Source organism: Stenella coeruleoalba (genome assembly GCF_951394435.1).
Source record: "Stenella coeruleoalba genome assembly, chromosome: 5".
NCBI lineage: Eukaryota > Metazoa > Chordata > Mammalia > Artiodactyla > Delphinidae > Stenella > Stenella coeruleoalba.
This window is the reverse complement of record NC_137150.1, coordinates 10788566-10811808: the sequence shown is the minus strand read 5'-3', so window position 1 is coordinate 10811808 and position 23243 is coordinate 10788566. Positions and strand designations below refer to the sequence as shown.

Sequence of the window (23243 nt, the reverse complement as noted above, 5' to 3'; positions counted from 1 at the left end):
TGTGTAAGACAGGCTCCAGCTCTAATGAGAGCAAATATTTAAATACTCAGTATTAGGGGGAAAACTGACTAATTAATACTTACAACATCTAAAGGAGTTTCACTTGCAATCTGAAATAAAATTTAAAATAAAAATACTTAGTTGAGGAAGCAGTCATATACAGTAAAGAGATAAATGTTAACTACATGTCTCTATTTACATAGGGCTTTGTTAAATTCTATTCTGAACTTGTGCTTCCTTTGCCTCCAAAAATGAAGTCTTTTAAATAAACAATTGTACAATATAATAGACCACAAATCTATACACATGGGTCTCAGATTTTAGTCTAAAGCTACCATAATAAACTAAGGAAATACTACTTCTGTAGCAGGGTTCTAAATGCTATATTAAGTATGTCAACCTCTTTTTTCTATCTTTTATACCCACCCTCCTTGAATTTTATTTCCCCTTTAAGGGAACCAATGTTAATATAATTTATAAGTAGGTCTAAATGAAGAAACCTCTAACGTGAAGCATGTGCTACACACTTCAGAATCATTTAACTTGTCTTTTACTCTCCCTTTGGTTTGGCAAAGTGGGGTGAATGGTGAGATGAGTCTCCCTTGTCAGGAGAGACTGACAGAAGACTGGGTCTTTCGGAATTCCTGAATACACAGGGGGAAGCTTCCTCTCACAGAAACACGTATTTCTCACATATGACACAGTTACAGTTCTTTAAAACGTTCCGGAAAACATTTAAAGGGGCAGGGGCAGTGAATGCTACTTGGATGGGGGGCTCTAAGGGAGCCCTCTCCAGAGATCTAATTTCCTCCTTTCTCTGTGAAAGGGAAAAGGGAATGAGAGAAAGCTTAGTGAGGCAAGTATGAATTTAGGAAGGATAGGGATTCTAAAAATGTTAAAAGGCATTTGTTTCTTGGTTCATTTATTCTCACTGTCATTACATTATTAGAATATAAACTTACATTGGTCCTTCCACAAGAAATCAGGAATCTTACCAGCTGAAGACACAGACGGTGACCATATGCAGCTGAATAATGAACTGCATTGTATCCTTGCTTGTCCCGGATCCCTGGATTTGCATCATTTCTTAATAAGTATTCCAGGCACCTATTAGAGTAAGATACATTCAAAATTCTAAATCCTGCAGTTTAACCAATGATAAAAACAGAGACAAACTCAAAACTGGAAATTTTTCTTACATTTGAGTAATGTAAAAATCATAAACACATCTACACTACATACATTTGTCATTTAAATGATATTGACTGTAAGTATCGTAAAAGTACAAACAAAACGTTCATAAGAGAATCTTCTTTATCCACAGTCTGGCAGCAAGTTCAGTATACCTGAAGACTGTTTCGTATACAGTCTATATTTATGGCACCAGCTAGTCGACTCAAATAACGTTTGACAGGATTAAACTCTTAGTGGCGGGGAGCATCCAATCTTTCTGGAATACACAGTTAGTATGGTATCTCATTAGGAAGCTCAAGAAAGGATGTAAAAATATCTCCCAAAACCAAGGTCAGAATTCAAGGATCTTGCATTAGAGACATGAAAAGTGTGGGAACGATGTAAAAGTGGTATGTAGGTAACACGAAAGACCTTCCCATGGGAAATACTTTATTCCTGTGCTATTAAAATATGAGGAAAGTAATGTTAAAAGGACTGTAAGATTTTTTGATGATGGCCATTCTGACTGGTGTGAGGTGATACCTCATTGTAGAAAGAGAAAAACGAATACCGTATGCTAACACATATATGTGGAATCTAAAAAAAAAATGGTTCTGATGAACCTAGGGGCAGGACAGGAATAAAGACGCAGATGTAGAGAATGGACTTGAGGACACGGGGAGGGGGAAGGGTAAGCTGGGACAAAGTGAGAGAGTGGCATGGACATACATACACCACCAAACGTAAAAGAGATAGCTAGTGGGAAGCAGTCACACAGCACAGGGAGATCAGCTCCGTGCTTTGTGACCACCTAGAGGGGTGGATAGGGAGGGTGGGAGGGAGACGCAAGAGGGAAGAGATATGGGGATATATGTATACGTATAGATGATTCACTTTGTTATACAGCAGAAACTAACCATTGTAAAGCAATTATACTCCAATAAAGATGTTAAAAAAATTTTTTTTAAATAAAAGGATTATAAGGTTCACAATTTGTTATAATTCTGATAAATGTTACTGTAGCAAAAAAAAAAAGAGTACTGAATTAGAAATTAAAAGATTTATTGTGAGAGTTAGTTTGATACCAACGATCTTGGGCAAATCGTTTCACCTTTATGGTGAAATGGCTTCTGTTTATTCATTTGATAGATGGGAGTAGGAATTCAACTAAATAATCTAAAACCATTCATGTTCAAATTCCAAGTCCATAATTATTCAGTGATAATTTGTCTAATATTGCAGTATGTCTAAATAACTACTAACTCTACCACTAGGGGGGAAATCTATAATCAGATACTACTTGTTAAGTTTCCAAAAGCATAATGAAGTTATAAGAACAAGTGGAAAGGAACAATGGAGCGATGTAACTGATCACCCAGTAACTCTATCATATATGTATGAGGACCATTCTTTGCAATGCCAACCCTTATTTCTTTAATGCTAATTACTTAAAGTACTTTAGATCTCTTAGGAATTACTTACAGAATCTACATTTATTATAATATCCTTAATGGTAGCAAACGTTCATCCTTTTAAGTGGGATTTTGATATTTATATGCAGTGACGATGAAATGCATATCACTATGATAGAACGACATCACCCGAATCTGACTCTAAGGAACAAGCCTGGTGTTTCTCGGTATTCCTAAACTAGCTCTGAGGGCACTCCAGGAAGTATCTCAGGCAGTGTGTAGACTCTGTCCACAGTCTGCTTAGGTACCAGCTCACAGGTCAATCCTCACTGGGATGAAGGAAAGACCTGCTGGCCTGGAAGGACAGTCTCACTGCTTTAAGGCAGAAACATTTCACCCAAGGGCACATCTTTTTACCTTTAATCAAGTTCTCTAGATGTGAATGGTAAAACAGAAATAGTTCTCCCTACTGGGACCTGAACACAAGGCAGATTCTATCAGTGGAACAAACTATTTTAAGATAACTTGCTGATACATGAGTACTGGGGGAAAAAAAAAACTGACTTATTTAAGGAAAGCAAAACAAGTAGGTAAGTTCATGTTTACTTTCGGAAGTAGGAGAGCAAGTCTCAAAGCCCTACTTATATTTACTAGTTGCAAGTATACAACATTAAATGGTTTGAAATAATTCAACCATAATACATGCAGTAGTTATCAAATCATTATTTCTTTGTCTACCTTCATATTACTAGATGATTGGTCTCCTATAACAAAACAAAGACTAAGAGTTGATTTATAATTATAAAATTACTTCTATTGCCACGCCTTTCAAATTTTGCTAAGCAATATGAATTTTCATGACTACTTTGTAAGTATTACCTTTAACAAATGAAAAAAATTACTGACATTCAGGAAAATTAAATGACTTGCTCCTAATCTTGTGGCTAGAATATGGCAAAGCAAGGACTAGGCCTTGGGTCTTTTCTTCAAGTGTTCTTTCTATGCTACAAATGCTTCAGCACAGGGGTTAATGAGTTAGTGACACTTTAACCTGGGTGTTTATAAAATTCTGAACCACAGAATTGCTTGATCTTGAAAATCTGAACCTCACTTTTGATTCGCAAATGAGGTGGAGGGGAGAGAGTCAATCTTAAATTTTTTTTCTCATTGTAAATTAACACACGCTCATTTTATAAAACTCAGAAAATTAAGAAACGAAGATTTTCTATAATTTCTCTTATTTCCCTAAAATAAACCATGTATGCAAAATCTGGAGGAATATTTATGGCTAAATGGCTAAGTAATAAACCAAACTTACTGTTACATATTTTGTTTTCTTCATTTGTTAGACAAATATCCTCATCCCAATTAAGCATGTAATTCAAATCAGAGTGATTTTCAAACTATTTAAACTTCTCCTACTCTTCCCCTACCGTCCATGGGCTCCTACCACTTTTTCTGGTGCAGGTTCAGACTAAGTCAAATTCATGTGTCCCACGGCTGGTCAGAGCCCTGGGAGAGGACCACTCGGCCCAGGGCAGAGGATGTGGCATTGTCACCAGAGGCCCTCCTAACTCTACTCTCCCCAATCATGGTATACAAGTGTCTGATTGACAAAAAAAGATATTAAGCATAGCTTAAAAAAATACAACTAATCCTTACAGGAAGATTACAATGTGTCAGGTATTGTTCTAAGCAATTCAGATATTCTGTACCTCATATGGCCATGAGTTAAGGTCAGACTATTATTCCCACTTGACAGATGAAATGTGCAGAGAGGTTAAGTAACCTGCCCAAGGTCTCACAGCAAGTGGCAGAGCCAGAATCAAACCCAGTTCTGTCTTACATGCATACATAAAACAGGTTTAACAAGGCTACTGAATGCAAAGTTGTATACAAAAGTCAAATATATTTCTCTATTTCACAACAAAGGAAATTTAAAGATAGATTTATTTTGGCAATAAAAATATCAAATACTTAGGAATAAACCTAAGGATTATAAAAGTTCCAAACAAAAGACTGTATGATTCCATTTATATAAAGTTCAAAACAGACAAAAATAAACAATGCTATTAGAAGTCAAAATATGATCCCATTTTTGTGAACATCTATCTCCATAAAAGTGTACCTTGGTGAAATATATCTATGCATTCATAAACACATGTATATATAACCATATGAACACAGAAAAGCCTATGGACAGACATGTACCAGGTTCATAACTCTGATTACACTGTGAGGGATGTGAAATGATCTACATAAACATATAGAAATACTTCTGTTAATGGTAGTTATCACAGAAGAAAAGGCATGAGGAGGATTTCTTCCTTATATGTAATCACAATAAATAACCCCAGCCTTCCCCTTCTCTTATACACACCACACAGGCGTGGGGTAGGTCCTCACCATCATGCTCATAGCCAGTCCTATTTTTCTTCAAATGGCAAAGAGGATTTTATTTGTTAATAATTAATATATTTAGTATGTTTTTCCCGTGAAAATAACTATATATTTGTTTGCTGAGTCATGACTGCCTAGAGTGAACGTCAGCATCAGGATGATGGGGGTGACTAGCAGGATGAGTAGAATGAGTAGGAACGATTTCATGTATTTTTCCATTTACTGCAAGTAAAGACAGGCACACAAGGCAGAGTAGAACTGCAATTACTTATGTCACTTCTGAACAGCAGAAAACCGGTGGCAGAGTGTCAAAAATCCCAAAGTATATACAACTTTCCCTGGGGATGCTGACAGGACATTATTAAACAATCATTAAAGAAACAAACCAACAAACACACATTACTGAATAACAGTATTTGAAGTCATGGGGAATTTGTTTCTTCTTTTAGAAAATATTTCACTCTGGCTTTGGCAGCAGAAAGAATTATTCCAGATTCTCTTATTATCCAACCTATTCCTGGGAATTAAATCCTTGGAGTTCAGAAAAATAAACCAACTCTTTAATTCTACTATTTAAGCCTCCGAAACAATCACTTACTGAAAGGATGCCTCTGGTATCCTAAAATGGTTACTGTAGTGAATAGTTTCCAGAAGGTTCCCAGGGAACAAATCACTGAGGCAATAAATGATGGCATCAGACAAGACCTCTGGGACTTTGATACTTCAAAGATAAGACAGAGGCTCCAAAAAACAGTGCTAGATTCTTTTATACACATGCCCTCAGTTTTCCCCACAATTCTAAGTACGCTTCATTCTAATTTTACAGATAAAGAAGATTTTGCCTAACAATTATTTGCTCAGGCTCAGAGAGGTATAATATGAAGCCCCCATGATTTCAGCTGGGTCTTTTGGATAAAGCTCATGTTCTTTCTGGTACACCAGGTTGCTTGTGGACATACTGAGAATTAAGTGTTTAAGTAATAAGTATCTCTAGACCAGCGGTCCCCAACCTTTTTGGCACCAGGGACCGGTTTTGCGAAAGACAATTTTTCCACGGATCGGGGGGCGAGTGGGTGGCGGGGACGGTCCAGGCGGTAATGCGGGCGATGGGGAGCGGCAGATGAGCTTCACTCGCTCGCCACTCACCTAACAGGCCGCGGACCAGTACCAGTTCACAGCCCAGGGTTTAGGGACCCCTGCTCTAGACTATTGCTCAAAACAGTTTATATTAGGTGAGAAAACTAACGATTTAATTCACTTTAGTACTAAGTATACTTCTAAAGAAAAAGTAGACAGGCTTAAAATAAAACCACAAATCTCAAACAGTATAGGTTGAACATTGTTATTCTTTTGCTCCTGCATAAGAATTCAGGTTTAATGTAATTGTATAAGGGCAGGAGGACCACTGGGTAACCTCTGTCTGTGTGTACATGAACTCAGTGGAGTTTACTTAGATCATGCTGGGCAGTACCCAATAAACAGTTTATGGGAACAGTGGTAAAGGACTTCTGATGGTGACAGTCATTTGGGGTATAATCTATTTTAGGAAAATCTATAAATCAAATCCTGAAATTACAAAATTTATAAATCAGAGGATAATCTACTTACCCAAGTTTACCAAAATATTTTCTGATTTACAAAGTCTCTATCAGAGATTTTCTTTAAAGCTCTACTATCCAAAAACATACTTCAAATAACTTAGCTTCTCCCAAAACCTATCTATATCTAACTATTCTGGTATACATGAAATTGTATAAAGTGATATATTCCTCCAAACAGAAAATACGGTCATCCTTCGGTATCTAAGGGGGACTGATTCCAAGAGTACTCGAGGATACCAAAGACCGTAGACTTGGACCCTCAAGTCCCTTATAATAAATGAACACAACCCTACAATGAATATAGTCGACCCTCTGAATCTGCAGATGCAAAACCAGTAGATACAAAGGGCTGATAGTATATTTTACTAATGCTTTCAAGATTAGGATTTTAGACACAAATCCAACATAACGAAGTGTTACTTATAGAAATGGATTTGAAATTAGTTACAGAATTTATAATAAATTAATATTTGTGAGTAATACCATCAAATTATGCTTTTTATTTTGAAGGTAAAAAAGTAAACATTAAAAACCAAGGAAATAGTTCTGTGTTAAATGCAACTTCCTTGAAGTATATTTTATAAAATCTTTCCCCAGAAACCATTATTTGTTTTTCCTACCCTTCACTGACCCAGACTCATGAGGAATACCACAGACATTGAAGATTTCTTCTCTGTCTCTAATGAGTTCATTTTCTTCCAAGAAGGCAATATACATTAAGGTACTATAAATGGGTCTGATCAACTTTGGGTGAATATTAATTATGAAAGAATTTATAAATCTCTCATTCTTTTGATTTTATTAAGTCATTCTTGGACAACATTTACTCACTACTCCATTATCTATATAATTTACTTATTTAAGCACTATTCAGTACCAACTATGTGCCAGATTCTGCCAGTTCAATTATTCCCTATTTGAATACCAATTTACAGGGATCCCTTAGAAATATGAACTTTCTACCTCTGAAGAATACTGGCATCCCAATCTCTGCTCAATCTTCGGATGGCATTGTCTGTGTACCTCTTGCCTCTTTCCCTTTCCCTATGATATACTCAAGACTGTTGCCTCTAAGAAGCCAGGTGGAAAAAACATGGAGGTGATAGATATTAAGATGTGTTTTTGGAAGGGAGGATGAAAAGGGACCTTGATCTTTCTTCTACCCGATTAGTTCATAACGCAGGCTGCTGAGTAGAAGTAGGTGGGTAATAACTATGACTAGGAATAATTATGAAAACAACTTATTTTCTCTACTAGAGCATCAGGGAAAGATAATCAATAATAAAAAGTACAAAAAAGGAAATACAAATTTGCTATAAAAACTGCCAGATAGAAACAATCCTTCATTCTCACCACATGATACTTACTTGCCATCTGTGTCTGACGTAGCTGCATAGTGCAAGGGTGTGCATCCTCTTTCATCAAGGTCATTCACACTTGCTCCTGAGCCCACAAGAGCAAACAGGCACTGGTAGTTGCAGTTGGCAGCAGCATAGTGCAGTGGAGATCTTTTTGCCCAAGTTAATTAAAAAAAAAAAAAAAAAGTCAGGGACACAAACCAGTAAACAAGAGCACAGTTGATCCACCCAGTTATAAATATTTATAGAAAGCCTGAGATTGATTTCTGCCATATACCTAAGTCTTTTGGAGGGCCAGACAGAAAGCTTGGAGGAGAAACTAAGATGGCAAAGAGCCTCTAAGAATACAAAATAAGACAGGAACACAATTAAATCATTTCATGGTCCCCAGACAGTAACAATTCCAGTCTTTTGAGTGAATTACAGATATCCTTCATATTCTGCTCCAAAACTTGAGAACTTATTTTTTTTCCCTCCCTAATGCCATCAGCAATCTGAGAAAACTTTCATTTAACAAAGCTTCCCCTATACTAATAGAGATGTTTCATAGGTAGCAGCTTCTGTTCCTGTTTCGGTAGAGGAATAAAGAGTAAGAAAAATACAGAAGCATTAAAAAGAATGCTGATATATCAACTATATGGTAGAGCTGCACAGTAATATCAGATTCCTCAAGCAGAAAATGCATAGTTTTGAAGGCTGTTCATCATTTTGAAGAGTTTAGAGTACTGTTAATTTCTAGAGATGGAATATTTGTAGCTTACTTCTTCTCAGTTACTGAAATGAAAAAGAATATTACTAAATTTAGGAGTTTCTGTCTTTAGATTAATAAGCTATGATTATCCATGACCTTTCATTAAAAAAAAACAAAACAGAAGAAGAAGAAGAAAACAGAAAAGTGAAGGTAAATTTAGTCCAGAGTCTTCATGGTATAATTTTTTCTAAAATATTTACCTGGTGAAATGACAGTTAAGCATTATTTTACTTTATTGGATAATAGTATAATATAGTAATAGTATTTTTGAAAATGCAATTAACCCTGAATTACTTTCAAGCTTCTAAACTCAGAATGTGCCCTAATTGTAGTACAGAATGCGTCAAGTGCTACAAATTAACTAATATAAGCTGGATTAAAGTACACTTATAAAAATAAATTAGCTATAAATTGCACTCCAAAGTCAAACAAAGTGATTTTTGATTTTGTGGGTCATTAGTTCCTTCAATTAGCAGGCTTATAAGAACAGTCTGTTCTTCAAAATAATTATGGGGTCAGATAGTCATTTTTCCTTTTCTTTTCTTATATGTACTTCTGATTCCCTACCACACGTAATTCTACTGTGCACTGGCCCAATCCCATGCACTGACACAGATTCACACACACCCTCTCTTGTCACATACTCTGATAAAATTCTCAAACTCCTGATACACAATTTTGCTCATATTGCCACCTCTATTTTTTTTAAATTGAGGTAACACTAGATTATAACATTATAAGTCTCATGTGTACATTATATTTAGATTTCTGTACACACTACAACATGCTCACCTCTATTTTTCAAATTGCCTTCTGTCCTTTCCTATGTGGTTCTAACAGACTCTGGGTCAATTCCTATTCTAAGTAACTTAGTAGATCATGGTGGCTTTAAGTACTGCAATCACAGATGCAAGTAGCAATGAGGCCTGGGGCTGAACAGTGAGACTGCAGATTGGCTGGGTGACTACAAAGGGACTCTGCATTCACAGGTGCTTTCCTGTGGGTCACGCTCAGGGTGTGTGCGGAGAGTCAGAGAAGAGGAGAAAGAAAAATTACACATCGATTTGTAACCTGTTTCCTCCCTCTTTCTAGTGCTCTGGAACCAAATATAGGCAGCAGAGTCTCTAACAAAAGAATGACTTGAAGGAATGGAGAACTACCACTGAGCTCCAGCTCTTGTGGGTTTTTTGAGGGAGCATAGGTACCATGCGGTTTTATATTTTCATGGCTATGATTATGGGAGGAGGAAGAGGAATGACATCACAAGAGGTATAGAAGTGCTTATAAAGTAAAGCTGTGGCTGGTAGCCTGGGGCTATGGCAGGGGCCCAGCTGGAAGAAGGCTGTGGGTGAGAATGAATATTCAGAAGTTATCTACTTATTGGGGCCTCTCAACAAATCATGATCACAATGCAAAAGTCATAGATTTATTCAGTTAACTCTCAGAAGCCACATTAGGAGGTCAAGAAAGTCATTAAGTAAATAACATTAAGTAGGCTTTACAGAGGAGCTGTATCACACCCTACCTTCCAAATTTATCCTTTTTGTTGAAGTCTGCACCAGTGTTCAGCAGAAGGTTTAGGCACTCCAAATTCCTACCCAGGAAAAATACATTGAGAAGATGTAATTGTAATGAAATTGTAATTATAATGAAATTGGTAGGTTTAAATAAGTATAAAAGCGTGTTTTCAAATGAGACAGAGTGAATAAAACATTGTGATTTATATTTTATGAAACAAAAAAAAAACTGCCATGATCAACTATCCTCTTCTTAAAAAAAGTAAAAATTTTGTTAACATACCCTCCAGCTGCAGCTGCATGTAGACAGGTCCTGCCAAAATCATCTGGGGTATCTATATCAAATCCTACAAAAATGAATATATCTTATGTAATAGTATAGGTATGTTACTTTATATTAGAGTATTACATTAAAAATATGTAAAAAAAAAATCACACACCCCCAATCTTAAACAAAACTATGAATTACAAGTAGGTAAAAATTAACTGAAAATAGATTAATAATGTACAGTATTTAAAAAAAAATTACCACTAAAGGATTGGGGGTTTTAGAACAAATGCTAGAGTACTTGTTTAAAAGTCATAGGATACAATGGAATATTATTCAGCAATAAAAAGAAATAAAGTACTGATACATGTTTATAACACTGGATGACCTTTCAGAACATTTCTAAGCGAGAAAAATCAGTCACAAAACCACATCTTGGGTGATTCCATTTCTATGAACTGTCCAGAATAGGTTAATTTATAGAGGTGGAAAGTAGATTAATGACTGCTTAGGGCTGGGGGGAGGGAGGAAATGGGGAACTGACTGAAAATGAGGGGTTTTTTTTGGGGGGGGGTATGAAAATGTTCTAAAACCCATTGTAGTCATGGTTACATACCTCTGTGAATATACTTAAAAAATAAGACATTGATGAAAGAAATTAAAGATGATACAAATAGATGGAGAGATATACCATGTTCTTGGATTGGAAGAATCAACATTGTGAAAATGACTCTACTACCCAAAGCAATCTACAGATTCAATGCAATCCCTATCAAACTACCACTGGCATTTTTCACAGAACTAGAACAAAAAATTTCACAATTTGTATGGAAACACAAAAGACCCCGAATAGCCAAAGCAATCTTGAGAAAGAAAAACGGAGCTGGAGGAATCAGGCTTCCTGACTTCAGACTATACTACAAAGCTACAGTAATCAAGACAGTATGGTACTGGCACAAAAACAGAAAGATAGATCCATGGAACAGGATAGAAAGCCCAGAGATAAACCCATGCACATATGGTCACCTTATCTTTGATAAAGGAGGCAGGAATGTACAGTGGAGAAAGGACAGCCTCTTCAGTAAGTGGTGCTGGGAAAACTGGACAGCTACATGTAAAAGTATGAGATTAGATCACTCCCTAACACCATACACAAAAATAAGCTCAAAATGGATTAAAGACCGAAATGTAAGGCCAGAAACTATCAAACTCTTAGAGGAAAACATAGGCAGGACACTCTATGACATAAATCACAGCAAGGTCCTTTTTGACCCACCTCCTAGAGAAATGGAAATAAAAACAAAAGTAAACAAATGGGACCTAATGAAACTTCAAAGCTTTTGCGCAGCAACGGAAACCATAAAGAAGACCAAAAGACAACCCTCATAATGGGAGAAAATATTTGCCAATGAAGCAACTGACAAAGGATTAATCTCCCAAATTTATAAGCAGCTCATGCAGCTTAATAACAAAAAAACAAACAACCCAATCCAAAAATGGGCAGAAGATCTAAATAGACATTTCTCCAAAGAAGATATACAGACTGCCAACAAACACATGAAAGAATGCTCAACATCACTAATCATTAGAGAAATGCAAATCAAAACTACAATGAGATATCATCTCACACCAGTCAGAAAGGCCATCATCAAAAAATCTAGAAACAATAAATGCTGGAGAGGGTGTGGAGAAAAGGGAACCCTCTTACACTGTTGGTGGGAATGTAAATTGATACAGCCACTGTGGAGAACAGTATGGAGGTTCCTTAAAAAACTACAAATAGAACTACCATATGACGCAGCAATCCCACTACTGGGCATACACCCTGAGAAAACTATAATTCAAAAAGAGTCATATACCAAAATGTTCATTGCAGCTCTATTTACAATAGCCCAGAGATGGAAACAACCTAAGTGTCCATCAGCGGATGAATGGATAAAGAAGATGTGGCACATATATACAATGGAATATTACTCAGCCATAAAAAGAAACGAAATTGAGCTATTTGTAATGAGGTGGATGGACCTAGAGTCTGTCATACAGAGTGAAGTAAGTCAGAAAGAGAGAGACAAATACTGTATGCTAACACATATATATGTAATTTAAGAAAAAAAAATGTCATGAAAAACCTAGGGGTGAAACAGGAATAAAGACACAGACTTACTAGAGAATGGACTTGAGGCTATGGGGAGGGGGAAGGGTAAACGGTGACAAAGCGAGAGAGAGGCATGGACATATATACACTACCAAACGTAAGGTAGACAGCTAGTGGGAAGCAGCCGCATAGCATAGGGAGATCAGCTCCGTGCTTTGTGACCGCCTGGAGGGGTGGGATAGGGAGGGAGGGAGACGCAAGCGGGAAGAGATATGGGAATATATGTATATATATAACTGATTCATTTTGTTGTGAAGCTGAAACTAACATACCATTGTAAAGCAATTATACTCCAATAAAGATGTTAAAATGAAAAAAATAAAAAATAAAATAAATAAATAAAATAATATGAATTAAAAAAAACACTGTATTGTAAATTTTAAACAGGTGAATTGTATGATACATGAATTATTTCTTAATAAAACTTTTTTTTTAAACCCATAGGTGCTTTGATACTTGCACGTTAATACTAACACTGAGAAGAGGTTTTTAGAATTCTCCTTCATAGATAAATGGGTATGTGATGACTTGTGGACACACATACACTTAAAACATTCAAAACACAATTACCTCACTTAAAAGATATCATTAAGAAAAACTCACTGTCTGTCTCACAATATGTTAATTTTCACTGAAATTTTCCCATAATTCTTTTAGCAATCAAGAGTATTAATATACAAAATCTGTTCAACTTTCCTAACACGCTAAGAAATAGAATATCATTAAAAATTAAATCTTATATATTTAGTAATTCTATGCATTTAATAAGGATAATTTTGTAGTAATAGTTATAGAAAGCTATTGATCCTGTTTTGCTTCAAACTGATTATGTGGTATTTTAAGACAGTAATTAGATATGGCATAAATAATTTCACAAACCTACAAGATATTGTAAACTGGCCACTGGCTCTTAAAAAGGAAGCATGCAAATGAAGATATTTTACTTCTAGACACAAAGGGACTGCTCTAGAAATATTCCACACCCCATTCCCCAACTAAGAGAGAGAGGAGGAAATCACTGGAAAAATAAAACCTTTCCCAGAGCTGAAGAGAAAATCAAATCTTAAAATTAAAGGGTCCAACATCTTCTAGGAGGGGTTAATAAATGATCCACACATGGACATATCTATATGTGATTCTGGAAAAGCAGGATAAAGAGACTGTATTAAAATGGGAGATGGCGGGGGGTGGTTTGGGGAGGTAAAAGGGGATAATCTGTCTGTGAAGGTTCCACTTACCAGAAGAAAGAAGTTTCCTACAGCAATCTGAAAAACCACTTAAGGCTGCCAAATGGAGGGGGAACATTCCATGTATGCCACGCCTAAAGTGAACAGGACAGTGTCCTCATCACAATGCAATCACTTAAATAAATTAAAAAGAAACTATTCAATACTTAACTTATCCAGCAACTTTCCTCTTAGAGCAGGAGCAGGACTTTTCAACCTCAGCACTACCATCACTATGGATTTTCTGGGGGGCTGGGGGCTGGGGGGCTGGGTTATCCTGTGCCTGTAGGATGTCATCAGTGCCCCCAGGTTCTACCTACACTGGATGACAGTAACACTCTCCTCCCCAAATTATGACAACCAAAAATGTCTCTAGACATTTGCCTCAGGAGCAAAACCCATTCCCCCTGCCCCGATGTTGAGAATCATTACCACAAGGCAAAATGTTTAAGAATGTTCACTGCAGTAATTTTTGTCATAGTAAAAACTTGGAAGCAACTTGTGTTTGTAAATGAGAATGAATAAAAATTGTGAAATCTTTACACAAGAATTAAATTTTATAAAATGAATGAACTAGTTACGTATAGAGATGAGGAAAAAAAGCCCAAATTTATATCTACATGGCTAAACCAACAACTTCATGTAAAAAAAAAAAAAAAAGTTAAAAAGTGTACAGTAGCATACCATTTACAGAAAGTTTAACAGAAGATTTAAAACATGTTAATAAACATATAAAAAAGATAATAAAAATTTAAAAACATACATAAGAATGATAAACATCAATTTAAAAGTAGGGTGTTTCTTTCTGCAGAGCATGCAAGAGAATCCATCTTTCAAACAAAATCTTACAAGGAAACTTTAGTATGTTATTCATAATCTAGAAAGAACTGGGGTAAAAAAATATAAAAATACCCTATGCTGGTTTACCAATGAAATCACATTAAACATTCTATTCTATTACATCACCAATAAAAAGAGGATAAATCTCAAGCAATTAGTACTACATTGAGGACAAAATCCACATGTTTCCCTGACAAGGCATCAACACTACCTTGGGAAGTACTTACTTTGCAGTGTCAGCACCACTTGTAATTAGAGTGTTGATTAGCAGCTCATGGCCGTACCTTGCTGCTATGTGCAAAGGGGTGTTGCCATTCTTGTCCTCACAGTCGATTACTGCTCCTGCAATAAAGGACATACTATCAGACACTGGACTAATATAATGATCAAGTCAAGTCTATTACATGGAAAGTGATATAAAATGCAATTATAAAAAGCACAAACTAATGGGTATAGCAATTTAACCATAGATTTCATCCACAGCACATTTACTGGGCCAGGCACTGGGGTTAGATTTCACACTTAAAGCAATTTTGTGAACAAGCATAAGATTTTAACAGATTTAAAAATTACAAAAGGGTTCTGGGCATCCAATAAGTTTGGAAACCACTGTATTTAAACGAAATTAAACACATTTCTTTAGAGTGAGACTTTCCAAAGCTTTAATGTGCACACTCTGTGTCACCAAGAAGACAGCATGCAATATTTTATGAATTATTTGATCATGAGCTTATTCCTACCCTTTCCCTGCAAAATCAGAACAGCTATTGTCTTCAGGACTACTAATAAACAGTTCCTTGGAACATGGCTTGTGAAAATACTACTTTAAAGTACCCAAAGGTTCTTTTTATTTAAAAGTTTAGCCTGCCTAGTACTAATTCAAATGCAAAAGAAGACAAGTTCAGAAAATAAATGAAAACGCTAAAAACAGGTCAAGATAGTCAGAAGGGAAGAGAGAAATGAAACAAAGTTTTCTTAATATATAATACAGTTTGCAGTAGAAAGGCAGAGTTTTCTATCTAGCATGTTTTAAAAAAGCCAACACTAACTGCTAGAGAAATTATATTTATAATCTAAGGGAAACAATACAAAAATAAATGAAAAACAAAATTACAAAAGATACATGTACATGGCATTTAAAATTCATTATCTGATTTTCATGAGCTCTGATATCAAGTGTCAAAAATGTGTATACTGCTATGACAATTCCTCAATACCATTATGTGGATGCTTTTACTACACTTAAGAAAAAAAACAAACAGAAATACTTTTTACCACTCTGGATAATGGTTTGTGATCTGGAGAATCTACCGTGGAGGGCAGTCATGTGCAGTGGGGTTTTTCCATCTTTGCTCTGAAATAAACACACAAGAGATTTAAAATTCTTGTTATATCTGTACCATGTAATTGTTAGTTTTATTCTGAATATCCTCTTGCAACTTTACTCTGTAGAACTATTACACTCAAGCGTTAAGTTTAACTGAAGCCTGTGGCAGTAAAACAGCTGTTTGAAATTATGAACTAATTTTTTAGTATGTATATCATAAAGCACAAATATACAGAAACCTCAATGCCCATAGTTTTAAAAAGGCCTGGAGTGGTGGGTGTGGTGTAACCTTAGCATCACTCCTATTTCAGGTAGGGGAACTGATGCACAAAGGATATTAATGATTCGACCAAGGTCACATCACTGGAAGTGGTACTGCCAGGATGTGCTGCCCACAGTTCAAAAATTTCACACTGCTACAATTCTTTTGTTCTAAGAAATGCTGAATCCCTCCTTGACCAAGGAAAAGTGAATGTTAGAATTAACTTCAGAAACTATAATTCACTTAAAAAACTTTACACATTATTTTGTTTATAATTATTTGTAACAAATAATGTTAGCTATTTTCTCAAATTACTTAAAATAATAAACCAGACTGGCCTTGTATGTGTGTTTGATGTAGAAATTCTGAAATTCTAGAGGAATTCCACATATGAAGAAAAACAACGCCTGAGTTAGGTGATATCTTTTATTGCGAGTTAGGTAAAGTCTTTTCTTCCCGAAAATTATTTTGTTAATCAAAACATACATGTGACCATCACAAAGGAAAGAAGTATTTGGGGTATTTTGTTTATCTGACCAAAATTTAAAGTACACGGTGGGGTGGGAACAGGTGTGACAGCTATCTGGGTTGACAACTGGATATATTGTGAGAAACTGTATATTTCTTGCTTTCAACCTATATACAATTGGGGTTCTGTTCTCTACAGTAACTGATTATGGAATAAACACTTGAAGAGTGGGAAAAAAAAATCGGTAAGTGACAAAATCAATGAGGCAGTGTTCATGATAAGCAAGGTTATGAAAAACCAGGGCTATACTGCTTTATAAAAACCATTCATTTTGGGGACGAGGGGAAGATGGCGGAAGAGTAAGACGTGGAGATCACCTTCCTCCCCACAGATGCACCAGAAATACATCTACACGTGGAACAACTCCTACAGAACACCTACTGAATGCTGGTAGAAGACCTCAGACCTCCCAAAAGGCAAGAAACTCCCCCACGTATCTGGGTAGGGCAAAAGAAAAAAGAATAAACAGAGACAAAAGGATAGGGACGGGACCTGCACCAGTGGGAGGGAGCTGTGAAGGAGGAAAGGTTTCCACACACTAGGAAGCCCCTTCGCGGGTGGAGACTGCAGGTGGCGGAGGGGGGAAGCTTCAGAGCCGCGGAGGAGAATGCAGCAACAGGGGTGCGGAGGACAAAGTGGCGAGATTCTTGCACAGAGGATCGGTGCCGACCAGCACTCACCAGCCCAAGAGGCTTGTCTGCTCACCGCCGGGGCAGGCGGCGCTGGGAGCTGAGGCTCGGGCTTTGGTCAGAGCGCAGGGAGAGCACTGGGGTTGGCTGCGTGAACACAGCCTGAAGGGGGCTAAGTGCGCCACGGCTAGCCGGGAGGGAGTCCGGGGAAAAGTCTGGACCTGCCAAAGAGGCAAGAGACCTTTTCTTCCCTCTTTGTTTCCTGGTGCGCGAAGAGAGGGGATTAAGAGCGCTGCTTAAAGGAGCTCCAGAGACGGGCGTCTAACAGCGCACACCCCAGAGATGAGCATGAAACGCTAAGGCTGCTGCTGCTGCCACCAAGAAGCCTGTGTGCGAGCACAGGTCACTATCCACACCCTGCTTCCGGGGAGCCTGTGCAGCCCGCCACTGCCAGGGTCCCAGGATCCAGGGACAACTTTCCTGGGAGAACGCACAGCCTCAGGCTGGTGCAACTTCATGCCAGCCTCTGCCGCAGCAGGCCGCCCCGCACGCCGTGCCCCTCCCGCACCCCTGGCCTGAGTGAGCCAGAGTCCCCGAAGCAGCTGCTTCTTTAACCCCGTCCTGTCCGAGTGAAGAACAGACACCCTCCGGTGAACTACATGCAAAGGCTGGGCCAAATCCAAAGCTGAACACTGGAAGCTGTGCAAACAAAGAAAAGAAAGGGAAATCTCTCCCAGCAGCCTCAGAAGCAAAGGATTAACGCTCCGCAATCAACTTGATGTACCTGCATCTGTGGAATACATGAATAGACAACGAATCATCCCAAATTGAGGATGTGGACTTTGAGAGTAAGATTTATGATTTTTTCCCCTTTTCCTCTTTTTGTGAGTGTATGCTTCTGTGTGAGATTTTGTCTGTATAGCTTTGCTTCCACCATTTGTCCTAGAGTTCTATCCGTCTGTTTTTTAAAAATTTTTTTCTTAATAATTATTTTTTATTTTAATAACTTTATTATATTTTATCGTACTTTATTTTACTTTATCTTCTTTCTTTTTTTCCTTCCATCCCTCCTTCCTGCCTTTTCTTTCTTTCCTTCTTTTTCTTTTCTTCCTTCCTTCCTTCCTTTTTTCTTTCTTTCTTTCTTCTAATTCTTTCTATTTTTCTCCCTTTTATTCTGAGCCATGTGGATGAAAGGCTCTTGGTGCTGCAGCCAGGAGTCAGTGCTGTGCCTCTGAGGTGGGAGAGCCAACTTCAGGACACTGGTCCACAAGAGACTTCCCAGCTCCACATAATATGATCTCCATCTCAACACCAGCACCCAGCTTCACTCAACAACCAGCAAGCTACAGTGCTGGACACCCTATGCCGAACAACTAGCAAGACAGGAACACAACCCTACCCATTACCAGAGAGGCTGCCTAAAATCATAAGTCCACAGACACCCCGAAACACACCACCAGAGGTGGACCTGCCCACCAGAAAGACAAGATCCAGCCTCATCCACAAGAACACAGGCACTAGTCCCCTCCACCAGGAAGCCTACACAACACACTGAACCAACCTTAGCCATTGGGGACAGACACCAAAAACAACGGGAACTACGAACCTGCAGCCTGCAAAAAGGAGACCCCAAACACAGTAAGATAAGCAAAATGAGAAAACAGAAAAACACACAGCAGATGAAGGAGCAAGATAAAAACCCACCAGACCTAACAAATGAAGAGGAAATAGGCAGTCTACCTGAAAAAGAATTCAGAATAATGATAGCAAAGATGATCCAAAATCTTGGAAACAGAAGAGACAAAATGCAAGAAACATTTAACAAGGACCTAGAAGAACTAAAGATGAAACAAGCAACGAAGAACAACACAATAAATGAAATTAAAAATACTCTAGATGGGATCAATAGCAGAATAACTGAGGCAGAAGAACGGATAAGTGACCTGGAAGATAAAATAGTGGAAATAACTACTGCAGAGCAGAATAAAGAAAAAAGAATGAAAAGAACTGAGGACAGTCTCAGAGACCTCTGGGACAACATTAAACACACCAACATTCGAATTATAGGGGTTCCAGAAGAAGAAGAGAAAAAGAAAGGGACTGAGAAAATATTTGAAGAGATTATAGTTGAAAACTTCCCTAATATGGGAAAGGAAATAGTTAAGCAAGTCCAGGAAGCACAGAGAGTCCCATACAGCATAAATCCAAAAAGAGATACACCAAGACACATACTAATCAAACTGTCAAAAATTAAATACAAAAAAAACATATTGAAAGGAGCAAGGGAAAAACAACAAATAACACACAAAGGAATCCCCATAAGGTTAACAGCCGATCGTTCAGCAGAAACTCTGCAAGCCAGAAGGAACCGGCAGGACATATTTAAAGGGATGAAGGAGAAAAACCTGCAACCAAGATTACTCTACCCAGCAAGGATCTCATTCAGATTTGATGGAGAAATTAAAACCTTTACTGACAAGCAAAAGCTGAGAGAGTTCAGCACCACCAAACCAGCTTTACAACAAATGCTAAAGGAACTTCTCTAGGCAAGAAACACAAGAGAAGGAAAGGACCTACAATAACGAACCCCAAACAATTAAGAAAATGGGAATAGGAAAATACATATCGATAATTATCTTAAATGTAAATGGACTAAATGCTCCCACCAAAAGACACAGATTGGCTGAATGGATACAAAAACGAGACCCATATATATATGCTGTCTACAAGAGACCCACTTCAGACCTAGAGACACATACAGCCTGAAAGTAAGGGGATGGAAAAAGATATTCTATGCAAATGGAAACCAAAAGAAAGCTGGAGTAGCAATTCTCTTATCAGATGAAATAGACTTTAAAATAAAGACTATTACAAGAGACAAAGAAGGACACTACATAATGATCAAGGGATCGATCCAAGAAGAAGATATAACAATTGTAAATATTTATATACCCAACATAGGAGCACCTCAATACATAAGGCAAATACTAACAGCCATAAAGGGGAGATCGACAGTAACACATAGTAGGGGACTTTAACACCCCACTTTCACCAATGGACAGATCATCCAAAATGAAAATAAATAAGGAAACACAAGCTTTAAATTATACATTAAACAAGATGGACTTAATTGATATTTATAGGACATTCCATCCAAAAACAACAGAATACACATTTTTCTCAAGTGCTCATGGAACATTCTCCAGGATAGATCATATCTTGGGTCACAAATCAAGCCTTGGTAAACTTAAGAAAACTGAAATGGTACCAAGTATCTTTTCCGACCACAACGCTATGAGACTAGATATCAATTACAGGAAAAGATCTGTAAAAAATACAACACATGGAGGCTAAACAATACACTACTAATAACGAAGTGACCACTGAAGAAATCAAAGAGGAAATAAAAAAAAAACCTAGAAACAAATGACAATGGAGCCATGATGATCCAAAACCTCTGGGATGCAGCAAAAGCAGTTCTAAGAGGGAAGTTTATAGCAATACAATTCTACCTTAAGAAACAAGAAACACGGGCTTCCCTAGTGGCGCAGTGGTTGAGAGTCCACCTGCCGATGCAGGGGACACAGGTTCGTGCCCTGGTCTGGGAAGATCCCACATGCCGCGGAGCGGCTGGGCCCTGTGAGCCATGGCCGCTGAGCCTGCGCGTCCGGAGCCTGTGCTCCGCAACGGGAGAGGCCACAACAGTGAGAGGCCCGCGTAACGCAAAAAAAAAAAAAAAAGAAAGAAACAGGAAACATCTCAAATAAACAACCTAACCTTGCACCTAAAGCAATTAGAGAAAGAACAAAAAACCCACAAAGTTAGCAGAAGGAAAGAAATCATAAAAATCACATCAGAAATAAATGAAAAAGAAATGAAGGAAACGACAGCAAAGATCAATAAAATTAAAAGCTGGTTCTTTGAGAAGATAAACAAAATTGATAAATCATTAGCCAGACTCATCAAGAAAAAAAGGGAGAAGACTCAAATCAACAGAATTAGAAATGAAAAAGGAGAAGTAACAACTGACACTGCACAAATACAAAAGATCATGAGAGATTACTACAAGCAACTCTATGTCAATAAAACGGACAACCTGGAAGAAATGGACAAATTCTTAGAAATGCACAACGTGCCAAGACTGAATCAGGAAGAAACAGAAAATATGAACAGACCAATCACAAGCACTGAAATTGAAACTGTGATTAAAAATCTTCCAACAAACAAAAGCCAAGGACCAGATGGCTTCACAGACGAATTCTATCAAACATTTAGAGAAGAGCTAACACCTATCCTTCTCAAACTCTTCCAAAATATAGCAGAGGGAGGAACACTCCCAAACTCATTCTACGAGGCCACCATCACATTGATAACAAAACCAGACAAGGATGTCACAAAGAAAGAAAACTACAGGCCAATATCACTGATGAACATAGATGCAAAAATCCTCAACAAAATACTAGCAAACAGAATCCAACAGCACATTAAAAGGATCATACACCATGATCAAGTGGGGTTTATTCCAGGAATGCAAGGATTCTTCAATATATGCAAATCAATCAATGTGATAAACCATATTAACGAATTGAAGGAGAAAAACCATATGATCATCTCAATAGATGCAGAGAAAGCTTTTGACAAAATTCAACACCCATTTATGATAAAAACCCTGCAGAAAGTTGGCACAGAGGGAACTTTCCTCAACATAATAAAGGCCATATATGACAAACCCACAGCCAACATCATCCTCAATGGTGAAAAACTGAAAGCATTTCCACTAAGATTAGTAACAAGACAAGGTTGCCCACTCTCACCACTCTTATTCAACATAGTTTTGGAAGTTTTAGCCATAGCAATCAGAGAAGAGAAGGAAATAAAAGGAATCCAAATTGGAAAAGAAGAGGTAAGGCTGTCACTGTTTGCAGATGACATGATACTATACATAGAGAATCCTACAGATGCTACCAGAAAACTACTACAGCTAATCAATGAATTTGGTAAAGTAGCAGGATACAAAATTAATGCACAGAAATCTCTGGCATTCCTATACACTAATGATGAAAAACCTGAAAGTGAAATCAAGAAAACACTCCCATTTACCACTGCAACAAAAAGAATAAAATACCTAGGAATAAACCTACATAAGGAGACAAAAGACCTGTATGCAGAAAATTATAAGACACTGATGAAAGAAATTAAAGATGATACAAATAGATGGAGAGATATACCATGTTCTTGGATTGGAAGAATCAACATTGTGAAAATGACTATACTACCCAAAGCAATCTACAGATTCAATGCAATCCCTACCAAACTACCACTGGCATTTTTCACAGAACTAGAACAAAAAATTTCACAATTTGTATGGAAACACAAAAGACCCCGAACAGCCAAAGCAATCTTGAGAAAGAAAAATGGAGCTTGAGGAATCACGCTCCCTGACTTCAGACTAGACTACAAAGCTACAGTAATCAAGACAGTATGGTACTGGCACAAAAACAGAAAGAAAGATCCATGGAACAGGATAGAAAGCCCAGAGATAAACCCACGCACATATGGTCACCTTGTCTTTGATAAAGGAGGCAGGAATGTACAGTGGAGAAAGGACAGCCTCTTCAGTAAGTGGTGCTGGGAAAACTGGACAGCTACATGTAAAAGTATGACATTAGGTCACTCCCTAACACCATACCTAACACCATAAGCTCAAAATGGATTAAAGACCGAAATGTAAGGCCAGAAACTATCAAACTCTTAGAGGAAAACATAGGCAGAACACTCTATGACACAAATCACAG

The 23243-nt window shown here is 37.5% G+C and overlaps 1 protein-coding gene across 7 annotated transcripts in view; it reads right to left on the bottom strand.

Annotated features, from left to right (window-relative positions):
• ANKRD28 (ankyrin repeat domain 28) overlaps positions 1–23243 on the bottom strand; it is a 186740-nt gene that overhangs the window by 23466 nt on the left and 140031 nt on the right. For all 7 annotated transcript variants that reach the window (XM_079923329.1, XM_079923328.1, XM_079923331.1 and 4 more), the window contains 8 exons: positions 15977–16055; positions 14929–15043; positions 13874–13956; positions 10496–10559; positions 10221–10289; positions 7954–8094; positions 996–1107; positions 84–110 (listed from right to left, as the gene is read on the bottom strand). In XM_079923329.1, the coding sequence (XP_079779455.1) occupies positions 84–110; positions 996–1107; positions 7954–8094; positions 10221–10289; positions 10496–10559; positions 13874–13956; positions 14929–15043; positions 15977–16055 (690 nt within the window). The remainder of the gene's footprint in view (positions 1–83; positions 111–995; positions 1108–7953; positions 8095–10220; positions 10290–10495; positions 10560–13873; positions 13957–14928; positions 15044–15976; positions 16056–23243) is intronic.